Below are 24,226 nucleotides of genomic sequence, written 5' to 3' on the forward strand. Positions count from 1 at the left end.
CCACCGTTTTGCAGAGAAAGTTCTTGTTTGATAAATCGGAGTGCACTATTACCAGGCGGAAGAATCCATATCACTTACACTATCTGATAAAAAATACCTGGCCACCTATAAATGGACAGTAATATGAGGTGTGTTCACCCTCTGCGTTTGTAGCGACTTGAACTCTATTTGAGGTGCTTTCAATGGGGTGTCTGAATGTCTATGAAGGAATGGCAGCCTATCATTCCTCAAGAACCAGCTGTAGAAGGTAGTGATGTCAGACGCTGGGGTTTGTAGTGAAGTCGAGATTCTAACTCATCCCAAAGGTGTTCCATCAGGTTTGAGTCAGGACTGGGCAGGCCAGTCCATTTAAAGAACATTATTGCCCACGAACCATTGTCCCACAAATGCTGCATTATGTCAGGGTGGATAATTGTGCTAATACAATTCATCATCATCTCCGATCTGGTCCTCTACTATATGCAGTACACAGTTCTATAAAATGTGTTCGTATCCTTTGGCATTTAACGTTTTCTTAGCATAGCAAGGGAATCACATCGAAATGACAAACATCCTTATACAGTAATGTCACCACCTGTTTCCTTCACTGTTGGCACTACACATTACAGCAGGTAACATTCAACAGGTGTTTGCCAAACCCAAACACTTCTATCAGGTCGCCACAGGGTGTAGGATGGTTCGTCATTCCAAGTCACTCATTTCCTGTCATCCACCACATTGAGCTTTGATTAGCATGGCTACAAAAATGTGTGGCTTATGAGGAGCTAATCGACCATTGTTTTCCATTCATTTTAACTCCTTGTGCACATTTCCTATGCCAGCTGGACTGCTGGTAGCACTTAGGAACTTGTGAGTCATCATCCTGATTTCATGAGATTTTTTACAACCACCCTCTGGAGTACTTGACAGTCCCCTTTCCCAGTATATGAAATCCTCTGGGTCTCGGTTTAGCTGTGGTTATTACTTTGCATTTCTTCTTCACACACATCACCAACAGTCAATTTTGGTACCTTCAGAAGGTTTGAAATGCTTATGATGGATTTATCAGGTGATATTCAATGACTAGTTCATATTCGCAATCACTTAGTTCTGACTGACCCTTTCTACTGTTTCTGCTTCTTTGCTGACAACCAGTCCTCTCCGCCTTCGCCTTCATATGGTGGCAGGTCTGCCTTTTATGACATCTGGTGGTCAGTTCTATCTTGCATAGGGATGGGTTGTATACTTTTGGTCAGATAGTGTACGTGGTAAAACAAATACTATGATCTCTCTTGCAGAACACGATACCATATTGCACAATAATGGCAGATACATAGGGTGCCAGCCACGTGACTGTTGCAGTTGGGCCTGTGCTTCCAAAGATCTAGAAATTTGCTTCTATCTAGTTCCTCACCAACTCTGTTACATTTATCACTTGGTTCTGCCACACTTGATGGGCTTTGCTATTTCTGCATGTGTTAAATTTCATTTCTATTCAATTAGTCATTTCTCTAGTACCTGGCTCAAGTGTGGGCTCTACGATTCTTCCTAAAAAAAAAACTAACCAACATGTTTATTGATACCTCTCTCTATTCCAAATGAATTAATCTCATTTTACGAAAGCTAATAAAATTGTTGCTTTTTTGCATATAACTGTGAATCTGAGATACTACCTCTTTAACTATAGATTTCTTTTTTATCTTTATTTGGTTTCAATTCTGTTGTGGCATGTTCTTTGCATTATAATTCTTTCATAATTCTAGGTTTTTAAGAGACATGGCCTGGAACCAATAAATCCACTAAATGAGAAATTTGATCCAAATCTGCATGAAGCCTTGTTTGAACAGGTAAGTGTTGTACTTACTCATCTGTGTTAGTATGATGTAATGGTTTGTGTCAGTTCTGTTATACTGCTTTAATTCTTAAGGGCAAAAGGAAAAACTGACAATAAGGGGAAAAAGGCTATTGATGCTTTGGCTCTACCAGTCAAGGATCTGGGAACAGCCTGAATCCAACTGTACCAACTGCTGGAACATCTTAAAAGTGGAAAGTGTAACATTTTTCAATATGAAAATTGGGTGATATGGTCTCAAAAGCTTGTTTTTGGCAAAATAGGATTAATAATGCGAACATTGGACTTATGGTAGAGTAATATCACTAACAGAGTACTTTTTTCAGTGAGACTTCAATGTGTTGTACAGCAAAGAAATACAATAGAAGTGCTGTCATAAATGATAAAATTTGATTGTAGGAGTGCAGAATTGTATTATGGTTAAAGCTATAGAAGTGCTGTGATCAGAGAGTTCTAAAGTATGCATAATGTGCAATAAGTGAGGAGTGGGTGGTACATACCAAAAATATGTGCAGCTGACTGGTAAACACAGTGATTTGTGCTGCCAGACCTCCACAGCAATAAGCTTCGACATATGGAGGTCACTCAGAACCTAGGCAGTATGTAGAAAAAGGCAGCCAAAGGTAATGGAAAAATATCAGGACATATTACATACTCCTGATGTACTGATGGTGGAACAGTGACCAATAGACTACTGAAAAATTGTCTGTAGTCACAATTTATTTATGTTCACTACAGAGTAGCAATTTTGATATACAGTACCATCTTCAGAGCCATCCCCTTTACACAGTCATCACTCATGCATCCCAAATAGATGTGTAGGTATTTGACACAACTACTTGTGGTGCAAGAGTGATGACTGCAAGTCAGGGGTTGGCCTGAGGATGATACTGTGTACAAAACTGGTTGCCAGTAGGCAAAATAAATAAACTGGGACTATAGATTAAAACATACTTTTTTGTATTAGAGAGTGTGTGAAGTCAAAGATAATACATGTGTAAGAACTGTTCGGAGATGATAGAAAGGAGGAGCAGGTGGATGTAGACGAAAAAGATGGCAATAATACAAATCAAATGTAATCGGGGGGAGGGGGGGGGGGATGGTGGTGGTGGTTAGGTGCGCAGAGTGAGTCAGTTCTGGAGAAAATGGCTAGGGGAGGAAAATTAGAATAGGTTATATAGATTGAAGCACCAAAGGAAGTGGTATAGGCATGCATATTCAAATAGAGATATGTAAACAGGCAGAATACGGCGCTGTGGTTGGCAATGCCTTTATAAGACAGCAAGCGTCTAGTGCAATTGTTAGATCGGTTACTGCTGCTACAATGGCAAGTTGTCGAGATTTAAGTGAGTTTGAACGTGGTGTTACAGTCTGCGCACGAGCAGTAGGACACAGCATCTCCGAGGTAGCGATGAAGTGTGGATTTTCCCCATTTCATGAGTGCACCATGAATATCAGGAACCTGTTAAAACATAAAATCTCTGACATTGCTTTGGCCGGAAAAAGATGCTGCAACAACAGGACCGATGACGACTGAAGAGGATCGTTCAATGTGTCAGAAGTGCAACCCTCCGGAAAACTGCGCAGATTTCAATGCTGGGCCATCAACAAGTGACAGCATACAGACCTTTTAATGAAACATAATCAGTTTGGGCTTTCAGAGTTGAAGGCCCACTTATGTGCCTTTGATGACTGCATGGCACATAGCTTTATGCCTTGCCTGGGCCCATCAACACCGGCATTGGAGTGTTGATGACTGGATACATGTTGCCTGGTCAGACACGTCTTGTTTCAGATTGTATCAATCTGGTGGACGTGTACGGGTATGGAGACAACCTCATGAACCCATGGAACCTGCATGTCAGCAGGGGACTGTTCAAGCTGGTGGAGGCTCTGTAATGGTCTGAGGAATGTGCCATTGGAGCGATGTGGGCTCCTGGTATGTCTAGATACAGCTCTGACAGGTGACACATATGTAATCATCCTTTCTGATCATCTGCAGCCATTCATGTCCATTGTGCATTCCGACAGACTTCCACAATTCCAGCTGGACAGTGGTACACCCCTCACATCCAAAATTGCTATAGCGTGGCTCCAGGAACACTCTTCAGAGTTTAAACACTTCTGCTGGCCACCAGACTCCCCAGACATGAACATTATTGAGCAAATCTGGGATTACCTTGCAACATGCTGTTCAGAATAGATCTCCACGCCCTTGTATTCTTACAGATTTATGGATAGCCCTGCAGAATTCATGGTGTCAGTTCCCTCCAGTACTACTTCAGACATTAGTCGAGTCCATGCCACATCGTGTTGCGGCACTTCTGCGTGTTCGCGGCTGTCCTACACGGTATTAGGCAGGTGTACCAGTTTCTTTGACTCTTCAGTGTAGTGTAGTAGGCACACAGGTCTCTCTGAATCATGTTGTAGAGCAAATTCAGGATATTGGAAATTGCCAAGACAGAGTTTTGGTGTGTCCATTTGTGCATTCTGACAAATTTGTGAACACATGTAAACTGACAAACGACATGAATAGTTTAGTGTATGTACCTGCCTTTAATCATGACAGTGAAGGAAATATTCTACATGTAAGTTCCTGATTGTGTTAGTAACCCAAATTTGGATTTCCATCTAAATCACACTTTTGACTTACATGGTGTGCCAAAACATTATGTTGACATAGTAAAGAGTGTTGTACTGATCAAAAATGATGTGTTCTGTGGTTTGCTCCAGGAGGAGACTGAGTGGGTACTATGAAACCTAAAATATAAGTCCAATTTATTACATCGTAGATAAGACAAATTACTTATCTTTGTACACTCCATTGCTACAGGAGTGTCATATTGCTACAGGAGTGTCATGAGTATTTGCAACGGTTTCTGAGCACTAACATATCACTTGATGCAGACAGTTTATAAGTCTCTCATTTGGAGTGTATTAATCAATAACTTTGATGTTGAGTTCATCTTAATATATTGATCACACAGCTGGCCTACTGGATGATGATGCTGTCTTCTTACTCGTTGATCGTGGACTGGGCTGGACTGGATAGTCCTGTGCTGGGCTATAAATAGAAGAGCTGATGCGGCAGTGTAATGAAATGTTTCTGGGCGTGGCTAAGGTGTCGCTCATTGGTTGATGCAGCTTGCAACAGCCATCTTTTCTTGTGGTTGCACTGAGAGGTACCAACCTTGCTTTGGCACATTGCTATTCAGATGACACAAAGTTCTTCCCTCCTCCCCCCCCCCCCCCCCCCCCCACCTCTGCACAGTCATTGTGTAGGGTTGTGGCACTTGATGATGTGGAAGGGGAGGACTGAATGTGGACACACATGGGGCGACAGGAAGTGTAACTGTAGCAGATGGCAGCTCCCTGGCTGCAACCTGGTATCTGCCTTGTGAATAACTGGAATTATGGCTGAAAAGCTGGGCATAGGGTACGTGCCTGCACCCAGAGAAGCAGATTCTGTGGTTGTGTGCACAAAAAATTTGCAGTTTCACATTGCCTTTTAAAAGTGATGTGCACTTCAAAATCATTATCCCTTCCTGAATCTGGTTCAAACAGTTCCTTGTACTTATTGCACAAGTCAGAAACATTAGTGTGACACACTGTAACACTGATACATAACACATTGTCTTATATGTGCAAGTTGAACGAACAAAACAAGCCTAAACCAAATAAATTTGCACTGTTTCTAGATCTGACAAGGGAACCTCCCCACATCGCACCCCCCTCAGATTTAGTTATCAGTTGGCACAGTGGATAGGCCTTGAAAAACTGAACACAGATCAATCGAGAAAACAGGAAGAAGTTGTGTGGAACTATGCAAAAAATAAGCAAAATATACAAACTGGAGAGTCCATGTGCAAGATAAGCATCATCAAGGACTATGCGAGCGCAGTGGTCTCGTGGTTAGCGTGAGCAGCTGCGGAACGAGAGGTCCTTGGTTCATGTCTTCTTTCAAGGAAAAATTTTAATTTTTTTATTTTCAGACAATTATTATCTGTCCGTCCGACCGTCCGATGGGACGTAACTGCGCCGTAGTATGGGGACGCTACACCTAAACGGAAACATTTGAAAACGTTAAAAACATATGTGTTGACAGAGCACAGGGAAAACTGTGCAACTGTTGCATTCATTTGTTGCAGTTTATGTGACAAACTCTTTATGTTTTCATCACTTTTTGGGAGTGATTATCACATCCGCCAGAAAATCTAAATTGGGCAAGGTAGAAGAATCTTTTTACCCATTCCCCAAGTGTACAAGTTAGGTGGGTGGACAACATATTCCTGTCATGTGACGCACATGCCGTCACCAGTGCCGTATAGAATATATCAGACGTGTTTTCCTGTGGAGGAATCGATTGACCTATGACATTGCGATCAAATGTTTTTGGTTCCCATTGGAGAGGCACGTCCTTTCGTCTACTAATCGCATGGTTTTGTGGTGCGGTCGCAAAACACAGACATTAAACTTATTACAGTGAACAGAGACGTCAATGAATGAACGGACAGATCATAACTTCGAGAAAATAAAGAAAGTCAACTCTGTACTCGAGGGAAGGCTTGAACCAAGGACCTTTCGTTCCGCAGCTGCTCACACTAAGCACGAGACAACGGCACTCCGGCGTCCACATTATCCTTGATGTTGCCTATCTTACACGTGGACTACTAAGTTTGTATAGTTTGCTTCTTTCTTTCATAGTTCCACACAACTTCTTCCTGTTTTCCCGATTGATTTGTGTTCAGTTTTTCAAGGCCTATCCACTGTGCCAACTTATAACTAAATCTGAGGGGGGTGCGATGGGGAGGTTCCCTTGTGAGTGCATGAAATTATTCACATTTCATAGCTTCACAAAAAGTTGCTGGTAAACTGCACACATTAAGCACTGGAATTTCATGTCTGTTGTATATAGATAGTAGAGAAGTAGGCTGCTGTAGCTGTGGGATTATGATCTTTTCTAATGCACCAGTATCTAACTTAACTGCCCTCTGAGCCACCCTTACTTGATCAAAAAGTCTCTCCTGTGTGCATACTGCTGCAGAAGAGTTAAGTGATGCGGAAGTGCAAGCTGTTGCTTGTGTTGGTTTAGTGGCCTTGCTGTTACAGAATGCACTTATTGCTAGCTGTGCTGCAGCTATGTGCCTGCACAGCATCCGACATTGCTCAAGCCTGGGTTGCCTTATAAACACACTGAATGTGACCTTTCTTTCCACACTGGAAACAGTTTGCATCATGACAAGAACAAATTTTTCAGTCATGATTCGGAAAACCCCTTAGGACAAGACTTCTTAACAGTATGATGTAGTACATGTTGTGTACCAAGGTACTGAAAGTGTTTACCTGTACATTTACTGTTTGTCTGAGTCCTATTTTTATTTACTTTAACTCTAGCATTAACCTTAGACTGAGTGTCATGTGTTCTTTGAACAACAAAAATACACAGAGCCTTAAAATCAATGGCAATTGTGTCCACATTAGTTTGAGATTCCACAAGACAATACTGTTTTCAGATCAGGATCCAAGTTGAGAATAACAATGTGAATACATGCATCTGACATATTCTGCACGATTTGAATATGTCAGATGACATTACTGTCACTTAGTCCATAAAAACTCTTAAACATATGCTGTCTTGTTAGCCTTCAAGTTCGGCAATCCACTGTTTGAAAGTTTGTGCCGGCTGCTTCTCGAGTTGAAAAAATTTAAACCTTGCGCCTGACTCTCATAATGTTCGGTCAGCAACTGAACAAAGTTGTCATAACTATTCTCTTCCTACTACTGTCTGGATGAAACTTCGGTGCAGCAACCAGTGGTAGTGCTGCTCCTAGGGAGAGAAGGGCAGTCATTTGTTGTACATTCAGCAGCAGGCATTCAGTCTGCTGCACCTGAAACTGAATAACTTCATTAAGGGACATTTAACTATGTAAACACTAGATATAACACACAGAAAAATAGGATTAGAGATAAGGCTAGCCCCAGGCAGCTAAGGCGTGTGTGTGAACCTGCACACATCAACCTTTCGCAAACAGACGAGTTTATATAACGACCAGCGCTGTCACCGTTTGTTGTATTGGACAAAGATAAACTCATCAATACAACAGTGGGTTCTTTGGCTTGCTCCAGGTGGAGACCAACTGGATACAACAACACTTTATTATGACATAGATTGTACAAAGTTAAGTACTTCATCTTATCTATTTCCACAAGAATGGCACGAGTATTTACAACTGTCTCTGAACATTAACGTATCTCTTGATACAGACAATTTGTGAGTCTCTCACTCGGAGTTCATTCAACAATAACTTTCCTGTTGAGTTGAGCTTCGTACATTGATCACCCACCTGGCCTACTAAAAGATGCTGCCAACTTACTCAGTGCTTGCTTTGGCACTTGTCTCTTTGGAGACACCACAGAAAGTATGTAAGCAGAACAGAAAGGATTGGGTAATCAGCCTAGTGATGATATGAGTCACAAATGGGGAAATGTGCTGACGTCAGTTACTTTGACAAATGGCAGACCGTGGCCCAGTGCATGAGAACAAGAGTCTTGAAAGCAAAAGAGTTGGTTGGCTGTTCTCTTGCACTGTCATGAGCATGTGTTGAAAGACAGTGGAACCATGTGAGCAGGCAATGATGTGTTTGCTTGTGAGCAGGCAATGATGTGTTTGCTGTCCATGCCTCACCACAGAATGTGGAGATTGGAGGCTTTCCCGTTCTGTAAAGCAGAATAGGTGGTGGTCTGACGACAGTGTGTTGACCTAATGACATCTTCAATTATTATGTAGCTCTGTGCCCAAAACCACTGGCCCGCAATTTATGGGAATTGCGTGACCTGTGCATAGACATCTGGTACCACATACCTTCGAAAAACTACCAAGGAGTTGCGGAATGCATGCTATGCAGAATAGCTACTGTATTGTGTTCCTAAAGTGGACCAATACAATGTGCGGCAGGTGGTCTAATGTTTTGGGCATCATTGTATTAAGCTCTAATTTTTAAAATGGTTCAGTACACAACTACCATCAAATACAAATTGAAGGCAGTCCTTAGGAGAAAACAGGACCACCTATATCACAAATGAGCTGCTCTGGTATTTGTGGGAATGTCAGAGAGTATGTTTGATGCTTAGTTGCTTTGGGATGTTAAAGGTTGAGGGAGAATTTTGGTAGGACAAGTTTACCAAAGGTAGGACTTGAAGAGGAAGTTCACTTAGTTAAACCTACAGGGGTGTGTTTGGTCATGAGTTAAGACAGTATTATTGATCTGTGCCTAATAACATGTCACAGAGGAGGGGGAGGGAAGGGGGGAGGAGGGTGCCACCTTGAGAGGGTAAAGCATATGGAAGAATATATTATGTGTATGTAATTGCATATGGAGCAGAACTGCTTGGTTGTTTTCACGCTGTTGGTTTCACCATGTTGACTTTCATGTCCATGAGAGGCAGAGGCTTCTGTGTTTTGAGGGTGTGCACTAGGGTGGCCTTTAGCTATATTTAATTTTCTGAAAGTTAGAATTTTGCTTCCCCCCCCCCCCCCCCTAATTTTGTTCAAATTGGTAAAAAAATCTTTAAAATTTTTTATCTCATCACAACAAATTTTAGGTGACCCTCAAATGCCTTGAAGTTGGTACATAGCATCCACAACACCTGTTTCCGTTAATGTGCACTGTATTCTTCACCTCCACTGTTTTCTTGTCATTTGTGAGAGTAATGTCACACATTCAGACAAACCCAGAAATTGTTTAAAATCAGTTTTACTCATATTGCTAAAATGTTCATGCGAGGAATTCCAAAAGCAACATCAAATATTTAAGAAATGTCAAGTTTTTTGATAATGCACACATTATTTGTGTCTTACAATAATTGTCTAACAACATTCATTTCTGTAGAATCAAAATATAATTTGATTGAATGAGCCCTGAACATAATTTTTCCTAGGAGAAGATTTAAACGATGGAAACTCCAGCTTGGAATATCAACAATGTAGAAAAAAACAGATTGCTACTTAGCATAAAGAGGACAATTTAAGTTGCAGCAGGCACAATTAAGACATTTACACAAAAGCTTTTGGCCACAGCCTTCATCAGAATGAGGAAGAGAAACACACACCATTCATTCATTCATTCATTCATTCACACAAGCAAGCACACCTCACTCACATGACCACAAACTTTGGCACCTTGGGCTGACATGCTGTACATTGTTGTTAAGAGAAGATTTAGTAGCAGCTAGGTGTTTTTTAGAGTCTCCAGCAACAGTCCGTAAAACAAACTGTTTCTGTGTTTTGCCTTTTGTGAGAATGTTATTGTAGTCCTGAATGGATTTGACACCTCCTTCTGCAACATCATTCACAACCACCATCTCCTTTAGTTTTTTAATTGCACTTTTGTAATACACTTTGCCTCTGTGTATTTTCTTTATTGCATTTTAGTTTAGTCAACACAGAACATGTTGCTAGGTCACCCTTTTCGACACTGAAGTGTTAAAAATTTCTTATCCTCTTTATTGCCATATGTCCTTAACGATCAGAATGAGCTACAGCAAAGAGATCGTTGAGGTTTTGCACGAAGTTGTCTTGCTCCCCTTTATTTTCCGTTTTCTTAGTCTTCTTTGCCTGAAGTTGAAGTTGTAATCAAATTTTTATTTTGAACCTTCTATTTCATCATTTAGATTGAGTAACTTTTCAGTGCAGTGGTCTGTTCTTGTAGTAGGATTTCGTGCTTTCTGCCAAAAAATGGAAACTTAGTGAATTGCCAGTATGGTCCTTTGGCTCTTTGTAAGATTTACAACTGTTACATTGTAGAACAAAAACTTGCAGTAGTTTGGTTAGAAATAGAACTAGGAAGACACACATTGAAGTCTTTACTTAACATCCATAGTGAAGAACATCAGGCGGTCGATGGCATTTTCGAGTAGGCAGAATAAGCCAGGACAGTCAGTTTTCAACAGCGGTACAAACTGTTCTGAAGCAATAATTTAAAGTCAGTGTGCTTCTTTTCTTCACTTTCTTTCTCAAACAGCTCCTTCTTGAACTTTAGATTTGATGAAACTAGATAAATAAAGTCCAAAAATATGCCTAGTCTTCCGTGAGAAGCAACTGACTGCTGTCCCCATGTTGGTGCCATTACATTAAATGTAGTTGAATATGAAATCGCATAACCCAAACTGTTCACAAAAATATCCTTCCAAATGTTGGAATATAACATTTTGTTAGTACTGTAGCAATTAACTAGCAAAATATTTATTTTAGTATGAAATATTTCTTACTCACCTTACATGACAATGCAGGAAACACAGACAATAACAAAGCAGATGATCACGGCAAGTATTGCCATGAAACTTGCCGACAGTACCAAAGTAGTCTTTTTGTTTGGTTTTAAGTGTTCACTGCTTGGCTGCAGCACTCTCCAAATCCATAAAAGAAAGGGGTTTCTTTTATATGCACCTGGCTGCTGCAACCAACTGTATTTACATTATTACTGTTTTGCTATAAATAAAATTGATATTTGTTATATACCATATTTTATGGGTTATGAGATGCATCTCAATTTTTAAGCATTTTAAAAATTCTTCATCATCATTGTTGTTCTCTTCTTATATAACATGGTCTTCACTGCTATCGAGAGCATTACTTACGCTGCGCTTCTTGGAAGATTTAACATTAGTGTCTTCTCTCATTCTAGAACACGACTGTTTTATCCGCGGACACACTTGTTTGATTGTAGGTAGTTTTAAAGCTCCCTTCGGTGTGAATTCATCTTGGGTTTCACCCATCAGCCATTTGTTCCTTTTTCTCTCATACACATTTTAAATGGTTTACTTATCAAGACATGAAGAGGTTGCAGTTGTGAAGTAAGTCCTCCCAGAATAACAGCAAGCACTGTATTTCCCAGTCTCAGTTTCTCTTTCACAGAATTTTTCGAATGACTGCTAAAATGATCCAGCACAAGAAAACAACTCTTCTTCAACGAAGCATCTTTCCATCTCTCCCATGTGAACAACATTACCTTGTGGAATTTCAGGTTTTGGCATTGTTTTGCACTTGAAAATGATCATTGGATTAAGTTTAGCATCGTCAGCACAATGGAAAAGGATGAAAGTGTAGTGTATTTCTCATGTCCACGTGTTTCTATAGTTACAGTTTTAGCATTGTCCATGGCAAAAGTTGTGTTACTCGGCACATCAAATGTCAGGGAAAATTTGTCCATATTCGCTATTTGCCTCTGTTCCAACTTGGTTTTCTTTTGATGTTAAATAATAAAGTGATGGAAAGATAATATTTTTTGTTCACGCTCTTGCATTGTTTTCTGAGATATTTAGGTTTTGGTTTGCATGCTGAGTCCAAGATGCTTCATAAACCTGTAGCAGCAACCACCTTCACCCTTAAAGTCTGTTCCACAGTAGCTCTAGCTTACAAGTGTGTATTTGAAACATTTTTGTATTAATTCCAATGCCATTTTGACGATGTCCATGAATCCATTTCAATATGTTATCTTCTAAATTTGGCCGTTTTGCGATTAGTCCTCTATTTGTGCATTTAGTCTTCCTCATTTTTTCATTTCTTTACTAGCCCACCAATTGCGAATGGTTTTTCGTGTTGGTGGAGGGCCAAAATGCCACTCAGCTGCTCTGTTCCATGTTGTGCTGCGTATGCTATTACTTTAAATTTATGGCCTGCATAATATGGATACCTTTAATTTTTTCCATTTTGAAACTAGCTACTAACAAAAATATTGTATTGTTACTAATAACACACATCACTTTCAATTAAAATTAACTGGCACTGTAGGCTTCAGTGATGATCATAGGCTGGACAGTGTCCTGGGTTTGTGACAGAGGGACAGGAAGGAGACAGTGTTAGCAATATTGTGAATCACCGCAACTTAAGTTTGTCGCATCGGTGCACTGCTTCCGAAGTGGAATCCAATGTTGCCAACTAGAGATAGGTTTCCCACAGCATTGAATATGTGGCATTTTTAAGATTGGTGGGAATCTTAACCAAAACACTGGACATTTTTGTATTAATTTCGAGTAGAATTCACACCTGAATTTTGTAGTCAATTTTTCGAAGAAAAAATTGTGTCTTATAGTCTGTAAAATATGGTGAAGAGTAGTATAGTAAGACTTTCCCACTTGCAAAGTATTAGTTCCAATGTGCTGTTATGATTTGACATGGACAGAAGACACCTTTTTTGCGTAGTAGAGTCTGTTGCTGTACATGAGTACTTTCCCACTTTCCCTTTTGGTGTATATAGATTTGTCAAGTGTCCCAGCATGTCATATAAAATTTTGGTGGTGCAGTTTTTCACTGAAGCCTCCTGCTGTTTCAAGGCTTTGCTTTTAGCTTAATTTATCTGCTGTCATCTGGTTTTTAAATATTTAACAAATATAGGAATGCATGAAATAACTGCTACTGGTGAGAGTTTGTGTAATTTGAAGGAGAGTGCATATTTTTGCCATTCAGTCATTAGAAGAGTCCTGTGCCATTGCAAACTTTTGAATTGTATGAATATCTCTCTTCCTTCTCAATTTTTGTGTAGTATTATTTGGCCACACCTGTTGTGTGACTTGCATTTTCTGCACCTGTAGCACTCGCTTAAGAATCCCTTTTGTAACTCATTGAAACTGCGAGCATTCTGTAAAACACAGTGAAAGACAATCCATTGTGTACCAGTTGCCCAAACTAACATCAGAGATGAGGGTATTATCAGGAGTAATCCAAAGAAGCGTGATAGGACTGCTGTTATTTTCTAGCAGCAGTCTACCACTATTTGCTGATGATGAAGTGGAGTATGGGAAGGTGTCATCGTTGAGTGACTATACGGGGATACAGTGTGACATAGACAAAATTTCTAGATGGTGTGATGAATGGCAGCTAGCTCTAAATGCAGAAAAATGTAAGTTAATGCAGATGAATAGGAAAAATGAACTCATAATATTAGAGTACAGCATTAGTAGTGTGCTACTTGACAGTCATGTTGATTAAGTGTCTAGGCAAAACGCTGCAAAGCAGTATGAAATGGAATGAGCTTGTAAGGGTTGTAGTAGGTAAGGCGAATGGTCGACTCGGTTTATTAGGAGAATTTTAGGAAAGTGTGGTTCGTCTGTAAAGGAGATCACATATAGGACACTAGTGCAACCCATTGTTGAGTACTGTTAGTGTTTGGGATCCGCACCAGGTTGGATTAAAGAAAGATACTGAAGCAGTTCAGGCTGCTAGATCTGTTACTGGTAGGTTCGAACAATATGCAAGTATTACACAGATGCTTTGGGAACTCAAATTGGGATCACTGGAGGAAGGCAACGTTCTTTTTGAGGTGTACTATTGAGAAAATTTAAAGAACCAGTATTGAAGGCTGGCTGCAGAATGATTCTACTGCTGCCAATGTACATTCCACATAAGATCTGTGGCGATAAAATTAGAGAGATTAGGGCTCATACGGAGGTGTACAGACAGTCATTTTTCTGTTGCTCTATTTGTAAGTGGAACAGAAAAGGAAATGACTAGTAGCGGTAAGGGATATCCTCTGCCTCACACTGTATGGTGGCTTGCGGAGTATGTATGTAGATGTAGATGCATATGCAGATATAGACTGCTCTGTCAAAGGGATATTAAATGCTAATCTTCCTTTTTTTCATCTCTTCCAATAAATAATGCTATAGGTCCATTCTTGGCTTGATTATGGGGAATTGCCTGTCTAGCCTAGAACATGTGAGCTGCACTGAGTTTGTAGATCTTTAGTTTCATGCAGCAGAGTGGCAGCAGGATTCCCATGGTGGCAGCTGTGGTGCTGACAGCAGTGGCCTCCCAGGTAAGGGATCTAAGAACTGACAGACAGAGCAACCCGTAACCCAAGTGTATTCCTGAAATTTTTCTTATTTTGTAATTGCAGATGGTATTACATATGTTGATACAAGAGTGTTACTTCTCAAAAATGTGCAGCAGAACAATAGCAAGACTTTGGGGAAGTGAGGTAGCATATTGTCTAGCACTCTGACTGGTTGCACAAACACCCAATCAGTAGCATCTCAGGCATGCTCTTCTTTTTATGTTAGTTTTTGTAATTGCTGTATTGGTTTGCGACTTTAAGCTCTTCTTGGAGCATCCAGCCGCCCCCATGGTGTTATTTCTGTTTAGTTAAAACTGGCTAACAAAGATGTGACGTAATGCCCCAATAATCAAGATTGCGAATTTTTTCATTTTCTGTTATTTTCTAGCTCAGAGGTCTGCAAGCTTTCATGTCTCCTACACCAATTTTTTCAGTTTTTCATAGACCTCGTGCTTTCCAGACATTGCATTTTTACAAATTCTTAGCAAATGTGTTTTTGACGCCTACTGACTTCGATAGGAATAACTGTAGAAGTAACCTGTATATTAGGCTGCTGTGTAACATCAAAACTTTGAACACAGCAACAACAAGAGCTTAACCTCTGAATATAAGGTGATCCTGTATTCTTCGAATGCCCAATTTGGAGAAAAAAGTGTCATCTTGTAGTCAGCTGTAACAAGCTGTGGACAGTGCAAATGCTCATACAGATGAAGAGCACCACCTTCTTGTTACTGAGAAGGGAGGAAGGAAGACTCCCTATCCATCCATCTATCCGCTTGTGTTCTTTTATCTGCCATGACATTTCACTCTGGTGGGAAGAGTCAGTGTGCCACTTTTTATGCCAGTGCATTATATTTCCTTTGAAAGAGATGAGATGTAAATTTCAGTCTGAACTTCTTAAATGATAGACATGGTATGAATTTTGAAGCTATATAACTGAATTACTACCTGATGAAAATTATAATAAGTTGTAGTCAGTCAACCTGGGTGTGGACAAGGGGAGCAAGACTTGGCTTGTAAACCTATTTCGATAAAACCATGGCAATAGTGCTGCTGCTCTTCATGAGTATTGAAGCATGAAAGATACATGAAGAGGTCCTCTTTCCACACCGGGGTTGAACAACAATGTGGAAGCTTGAATTAACTGGCGGTTTGGGAATTGCTTCTAGTAGAGACTGACAGCCAGTTGCACCCAAATTGCTGAAGTTGTTTAGAAGTGCTACGAACAGTTGTGAAATGGTATACGTACAAACTTCCAGGCTGTCATAGATTCAGGTGGTTGTCACATTGAGCAACGTATGTTAACCTGGAATTTTAACAGGGTATGTATTTAATTTGTTACCCTCTCGTGTGGAAATTAAAATGTTTCTTTCAAAGGTTTTTCATTATTTATCTTCCACATGCCTTTACAAATGTTTCCACAAAGTTTCATTTTCCTACAATCGCTTGTTTTTCATGGGGGTCCTTTCTAGTAGCGAAAGTTTAATATAACCACCATATATTTGCTGTGTACTTGTATCCTTTTGATATGCTATGCTTCCTCCCCTTATATATGCTGTAGCATGCCACACAAATTGAAGAGCAACCTTTCTTCATTTGGTATTGCAGATTTTTAGTTTGATACCTAAACATTTCAAATGCGTTATTCCATGTAAGTGTTTACCACAGACCAAATTTTACTTTGATACAGTGTGGATGGTTGCAGTGCATATTTATGCTTTTCCATGGGCGATCAACGTTTTGATTAATCGATAGGTGCATATGTATTGGAAAGATATTACAGAATTTTGTCACTTGTCGGCTTGATGGTGCCCCTGCTAGTTCTAAGAAATATGTTTTAATATCTTTTGAGATGACTACCTTACAATTACCTATTACTACTTCTACTACTACATCTGCTACTGTTTTAACTCCTTTTATTATTTGCAGGAAGTTGAAGGAAAAGAGGCAGGCACTGTGATTGTTGTCACAAATACTGGTTACAAGCTACATGAACGTGTAATTCGACCAGCAGTGGTAGGTGTGGCTAAAGCCAAATAAGGTGGTGTCTTGTTTTGTAGGACTGTGTACATATGGTGATTGTACTCAGAGGTGTGGATGTCATTAAGCCTTTATTTTTTATTATTCAGTGTTGTGGGCATTGACTTTCTATTGTAAAAACATGCGATGACCTGCATTTAGTGCCTGTAAATCCTGTTGTGTATATACAAGTGAAATATAATTTTTGTTGCATGTTTTGTTTACAATGTCATTGTACTTCAGATTGACAGTTGTACACAATTGTATATGAAGCAACGATCTTCCCCAAAGTGAATTTTTGGTGGTGCTCTACCACTTGAGAAAAGACTCTTTACACAGTGTAACACTTAAGAATGCTTGTTTTTTGACTCAGAAAGATGAACCAGGTCCACATTGAAAGTACATTGCTGGTCTTGTACACAGGTAAGTTCAACCATCCCTTTTGCACTACTATCTAGACAAATGGTGAGCTGTATCATGTCTTTGTATTACAAACACAGTGCACAAACAATTAAAATACAGAGAAGAAAATTTACATGGTAACTGTGTGTATGATATGAAAATCCCAGCTGCTTCTTCATCCATCGTAGGTTAAGATGATGTGGCAGTGACAGGAAGGGAAGCTGGGAAGAAAATGGAAAAGTAGTGCTAAGTATAGTATGTGTATTGGTGTTCATAATGTGAGAAATCCCATAAAGCAGCAAAAAAATCTAAGGAAAAGATACTGACACTGTGCAATTAACATTTTTCCCCCCATGAGAGCTGGATTGTGCTCATGCAATGTACAAATGGAAGTTAAGATCGGGTAACCACCCATAAAAACTAAAGAAACTGCAAAAAGATAGGAATTGAAGGAGGTAAGACCTGGGTGAAATGAAGGAACCAGAAGTTGTGGAAGGGTTGAGGGAGCTTCTTTAACTCAATGTTGGACTAACATGGGAAATGAGTAGAATAGAAAGCGAAGATGAAATGTGGAAGTCAGCAGAGGATCACAGAGGTAAAAAGACAATGCCTGGTGGAAATCCTGGGATACCACAATGTATTGAATTTAACTGATGATGGGGAAAATATGAAAATCCAGCAGGTGACAGATGAAAGGGAATATGGATTTCTAAATAATGACTTTGACAGAAAGTGCAAAATAGTTGAGCAGGAATAGCTAGAGCAAAACTACAGATGTAAAAGTTTGCATAACGACAGACAAGATACATGTAACCAGTAGGAACATTGAGAAGATCTATGGAGAAAAGAAAAGGAACTGTAGGACTATCAAGAGCTCAGACATCTATAAGGGAAACTGTGAGGGGAAATATTATGGAAAAAGAAGAGGAAGTAGGTGAAGTTGAGATGGGAGGTAAGATACTGGAAGAATAATTTGACAGAACACTGAAAGACCTAAGTGAAAACAAGGCTCTTGGGGAGGTAACATTCCCTCAGAATTATCGATGTACTTGGAGAACCAAGCATGACAAAATTATTTTACCTGGTGTGAATGGTAAATAAGAGAGCCGAAATAGTGCCAGGCTTCCAAAAGACCTTAATAATTCCAAGTTCAAAGCATCCAGGTGCTGACAGGTGTGAATACTACTGAACCACCAGTTAAATAAGTTGTTGTTGTGGTCTTCAGTCCTGAGACTGGTTTGATGCAGCTCCCCATGCTACTCTATCCTGTGCAAGCTTCATCTCCCAGTACCTACTGCAAACCACATCATTTTGAATCTGCTTACTGTATTCATCTCTTGCTCTCCCTCTACGATTTTTACCCTCCACGCTGCCCTCCAATACTAAATTGGTGATCCCTCGATGCCTCAGAACATGTCCTACCAACCGATCCCTTCTTCTAGTCAAGTTGTGCCACAAACTTCTCTTCTCCCCAACCTTATTCAACACCTCCTCATTAGTTATGTGATCTACCCATCTAATCTTCAGCATTCTTCTGTAGCACCACATTTCGAAAGCTTCTATTCTCTTCTTGTCCAAACTATTTATCGTCCATGTTTCACTTCCATACATGGCTATACTCCATACAAATACTTTCAGAAATGACTTCCTGACACTTAAATCTATACTCGAAGTTAACAAATTTCTCTTCTTCGGAAACGCTTTCCTTGCCATTGCCAGTCTACATTTTATATCCTCTCTACTTCGACCATCATCAGTTATTTTGCTCCCCAAATAGCAAAACTCCTTTACTACTTTAAGTGTCTCATTTCCTAATCTACTTCCCTCAGCATCACCCGAGTTAATTCGACTACATTCCATTATCCTCGTTTTGCTTTTGTTGATGTTCATCTTATACCCTCCTTTCATGACACTGTCCATTCTGTTCAGCTGCTCTTCCAAATCCTTTGCTGTCTCTGACAGAATTACAATGTCATCGGCGAACCTTAAAGTTTTTGTTTCTTCTCCATGGATTTTAATACCTACTCCAAATTTTTCTTTTGTTTCCTTCACTGCTTGCTCAATATAAAGATTGAATAACATCGGGGAAAGGCTACAACCCTGTCTCACTCCCTTCCCAACCACTGCTTCTCTTTCATGTCCCTTGACTCTTATAACTGCCATCTGGTTTCTGTACCAATTGTAAATAGCCTTTTACTCCCTGTGTTTTACCCCTACCACCTATAGCCTTTTACTCCCTGTATTTTACCCCTACCACCTTCAGAATTTGAAAGAGAGTATTCCAGTCAACATTGTCAAACGATTTCTATGCTAGAAACGTAGGTTTGCCTTTCCTTAATCTAGCTTCTCAGATAAGTTGTAGGGTCAGTATTGCCTGACGTGTTCCAATATTTCTACAGAATCCAATAAGATATGTTTGGAAAATACTAACACCAATTATTTACAAAATAATGGAAAAACTTATAGAAACCATCCTCCGGGAAGGTTCAGTGTGGGTTCCGGAGAAATGTTCAAATCAATACTGACATTACGACTTAAACTAGAAGGTGGGTTGAAGAAAGACATACCTTTATAGCATTTGTAGATTTAGATAGCTTTTCACAATGTTTATTAGAATATACTCTTTGAAATTTTGAAAGTATCATAGATAAAGTACATAGAGCAAAATGTTATTTATGACTTGCACAGAAACAGCTGCAATTATCAGAGTGTGACATTAAAGGGAAGCTGTAGTTCAGAAGGGAGTGAGATAGGGTTGTATCCTTTCTCTGATGATCTGCAATCTGTACATTTGAGCAGGTTATGAAGTAAACAAAGGAGAAATGCGGAGAAAGGAGATGAAAAATAAAGCCTTTGAGGTCTGCAAATGATATCGTAATTACGTCGGAGGCAACAAAGAACTTGGAAGAGCAGTTGAATGGAATGGATAGTGCCTGGAAAAGAGATTATAAGATACTAATTGAATGCAGTTGTATTAAATCAGGAGATGCTGAAGGGAATAGATTAGAAAATGAGACATTAAATGTAACAGATAAGTTCTGCTATTTGGTTAGCAAAATAACATGCTGGTCGAGGTGCAAAATGCTGACAGGCAATAGCAAGAAAAGCATTTCTGAAAAAGGAATGTGTTAACACCTAATATATTTAAGTGTTAGTAAATCTGAAGATGTGTCTTGAGTGTATTCTTGTATGAAAGTGAAACATTACTACAAGCCATTAAGGCAAGAAGAGAATAGGACCTTTTGAAATGTTGTACTGAATCGGATTGGAAAGGGGGGGGGGAGGAGGAGGAGGAGGAGGAGGAGGAGGAGTGTGTGTGGTAGAACCTTCTAAAAGAAGGGATCAATTTAAATGGGCCGCATCCTTATGCATCAAGGAATGGCAAGTTTGGTAATGGGAGTAAGTGTGGGAGATAAAAATTGTATGGGAAGACAAAGGTTTGAATACAATAAGCAGGATCCAATTGATGTAGGGCACAGTAATTACCCTGTGATGTTGAGGCTTGCACATGATAGGCTAGTGTGGGAAACTGCATCAAAACAGTCTTCGGATCACAACAGAAGCAGCAGCAGCAGCAGCAGCAGCAGCAACAACAAGAGACTCACAATATGAAGACAAGTTTTCATTGTGTTTAAAGTTATGGATCTGACAACACATTGTGGCTCTTTAGTGAACTCCGCAAAAATTGTTTTATTAGTGACAATTTTTGTAGTATGAGGTGATAAGTCTCCATCTGTATACATCCGCCTTGTTTATAATACTCTGAAGAAGCCACTGATGTAAACTTGAAATTAAAAATGTCTTTCTGAAGAGAGCTTGTGCTGGCTTCACTGTATGTCCAGTGACCTTACAGAAAGACACTACTAATGAATATTCAGATTTTTTTCTTTCTCCAGAGCAATAATGTCTCCTAAGACTTTCTAACCTCAGCTGATTTGAAACATGCTTTTAATATGAGATCTGTCAGTAAGCTGCTCTTCATTGTCAAAAAAATTGTGCACATAATACGTATATGAACCCAGTGACATAATCATAGTTACAAGCTTGTGAATTTAGGCCGAGGAAAATACTAATAGACGTCAACATGACTAATTGTTCCTACACATTCCTTTCATATTATCAGAATTTTTATCGTCATGTGATTCATACATCGTCTAATCATCAAAGAAAAGGTAAGTGGAATCATATTAAACATTTGCTTCGTTTGGAAACACATGGCTATCTAGAGTACACACACTTGCTTTCATTTGAGATGAATTATAGTAATTATTTTGGGATTGTTTGGCTTCTGCCAACTTTTTGAAAATAAATTACTGACTCAAGAATGTTAGAAAGGTTACCTTAATCATTCCAGTAACAAAGAAAATTAAAAGTAGTTTATTCTTCTTTTGGAGAGGAGCATGATTTTCTTTGCTACACTGGACACTATTTGCATTGTGTACCATATATTTGAATGAAAGGTACTAATTGCCTGAAATCCATAAAATTTCTTGAGATACATATGTTCGGGTGTAGATACGATAGATTTACAAAGTCTCCTTTTGCAAAACTGTGTTATGTTTTTGTAATGTGAAAATAAATTGTGTGTGCTGATACTAGATGAATATTTTAAACCATTCACATCACTTGCAAAAATCGCCCCCCCTCCCACTCTCCTCAATTTTATGCTCTTCATGTTCTAAGATACAACAGTTCTCTGCTTTTAAGGTATTTATCATTACCAATCAGGAGCATGATTTTCTTCGCTACACTGGACACTATTTGCATTGTGTACCATATATTTGAATGAAAGGTACTAATTGCCTGAAATCCATAAAATTTCTTGAGATACATATGTTCGGGTGTAGATACGATAGATTTACGAAGTCTCCTTTTGCAAAACTGTGTTATGTTTTTGTAATGTGAAAATAAATTGTGTGTGCTGATACTAGATGAATATTTTAAACCATTCACATCACTTGCAAAAATCCCCCCCCCCCTCCTCAATTTTATGCTCTTCATGTTCTAAGATACAACAGTTCTCTGCTTTTAAGGTATTTATCATTACCGGAAATACGGAAGCGTCCGATCTAACCCGTCGGCTTTGACCCATGACGTCACAAATATAGCGGAAACGACAATTCCAATATGGCGGATATAGAAACGTTGCATACGTATCACAAAGACGAAAACACATAGAAAAACAACACACACAAAGGTTTCACAAGAACAATCTGCTAACATTGATAGCAAACAAAGATAATAATAAACAAGTGGTACTCAAGTCCAGGCAGGGGGGGGCTGCGCCCCTCCCTGACCCCCCCCCCCCCCCCCCCCCCCGCCAAAAAAAAGCTCCCAACCTAACCTCGTATTCAGGGCTACGCTACAGATCAATGTCTAGGTCAATCAAAAGATAAAAAAAGAAACAAATAAAAAAAAAGAAAAAAACAATATTGATTCATTAGAAATAACGAGTAGCGACAAAACTCCGCGCCGTAATGACGTCACACACCACAACACCCTTACGTCACGGGTCAAAGCCGACGCGTGAGATCGGATGTTTCTGTTGACCCTCATGACCAATCAGTGAAATTTTTCATAGTATTTAAAATTATGAAATGTATTGATTGTCAAACACTTTTAATATCATGCAAGGGTATGGCCTTGCAGGTGTTTCGTCAAATAACATTGAAGTATACAATTTTGCTTTGAAGTTTCTGCCATGACTGTTACACTTCATGTTATTTCTCACTTTAGCCCACCAGTTTGTGGCTCACTTTCAGTTCTTCCATCTTTAGTGCTAGTTTTTGATTCTCATATATCTTCTAAAAGATTTAATTTTGTCCATAAACTTTTGTCTTTGTCATGCTCTCTGTCTTCTTTTTCTCCCCTCCCCACACCAAACTCATTCTCTTGATCAGAGTAACAAACTGGGATGAATGACAAAGCAAATTGGTAATTATGTTGTTCCTACTAACAGTGACACTCTTGAGCAGGCTCCTTGTGTCACCTGCTCTTATCACTTCTTTGGTTGTGCATCTGTCAGTCCACAGTATCTTCAACTTTCTCCACCAATTCCACATCTTCTCAGCTTACAAACTTCCTTTTTTCACCACCTTTGATATGGAAGTGTTTGCCCCCATACAGGCAAATGTTCCAAAAGTAGCTTTTAAATAATCCTTTTCTAATAGTCAATGACACTGTTGCCAGTAGTTTTCTATTCTGGATAAGTAATTTTTTTTTCCTGTGCTATTCTAGCTTTAGCAGCAATTGTGCTTTCACCACCCTTTGTTATACAACTTTTGAGGTACCTATTGAAACTATGATAATTTCAAATGAAATGACAGTTGAAACTCTCTGTGAGGTTAATGAATTATTCAATGAATTATTTAAAACATGATTTTCAAGTTTTGAAGGTAAACTAATGGTTTCAGTGATATCTTAAGTCATGTTTATTCCAAAGTTTTTACATGAATTTTCATTTAATTTTACCACTGATGGAGATATTTTTCACGTTTCACGGAACAGGATGTTTGTTCTTTGTGATTTTTCAAAGCACTTCGACATCTATTTGAGGTGCATATTACATTATTGCCTTGTGCCTGCAATATGTACTGTAGAAACCATGCTGTCATTGGACCTCAAGGCATCACACACAAGGAAGGAAGGAAAGGAAGGAAGGTAGACAGGTTAGAGTTGAATGTCCCATCCACAGCATGATCAATAGACGGAATATCACACAGCATTATTATCTGGTCTTTGTCATCTCACTGTTTGTGTTTGTTCTCTGTTATAAGATTATTTTATTCTTGACTAAAATCAAGTTCTAGTCTTCTCAACACGATTACATTACCAGAGAAGCCTCCAGTACAATCATATTTATTTGGAGTTAAAAGAAATTTCTCAAATCAACAGCTATATTCTCTTTGTAGAGACACAAGTTCAGGTTGGTTAGTTAAAAATACCAAATAAATGAGGGGAAGATGTTTGTTATAAAATTCTGGGAGTCTAATGGCCAGTCCATAATAACTCTGAAGGATGTCTATTTCAGTTTCTGTCACTCTGCCTCAACCAGAGATTTTCCATCAGATAGCAACTTTAATTTCTCTTCGTGGCTTCCTCAATCTAGCACCCATCCTCCATTGTACATGTCCACAACATTCCA

The 24,226-nt window shown here is 39.3% G+C and overlaps 1 protein-coding gene across 1 annotated transcript in view; it reads left to right on the forward strand.

Moving 5' to 3' along the window:
• Window positions 1-16,893, forward strand: part of LOC126473138 (grpE protein homolog, mitochondrial) — a 53,917-nt gene extending 37,024 nt beyond the window's left edge. The window contains exons 5-6 of the mRNA XM_050099997.1: window positions 1,743-1,826; window positions 16,591-16,893. Coding sequence (XP_049955954.1) covers window positions 1,743-1,826; window positions 16,591-16,701 — 195 coding nt within the window. The 3' untranslated portion in view covers window positions 16,702-16,893. The remainder of the gene's footprint in view (window positions 1-1,742; window positions 1,827-16,590) is intronic.
• The last annotated feature ends 7,333 nt before the right edge of the window (window positions 16,894-24,226 follow it).

Source organism: Schistocerca serialis, chromosome 4, assembly GCF_023864345.2.
Source record: "Schistocerca serialis cubense isolate TAMUIC-IGC-003099 chromosome 4, iqSchSeri2.2, whole genome shotgun sequence".
Taxonomy (NCBI): Eukaryota; Metazoa; Arthropoda; class Insecta; order Orthoptera; family Acrididae; genus Schistocerca; species Schistocerca serialis.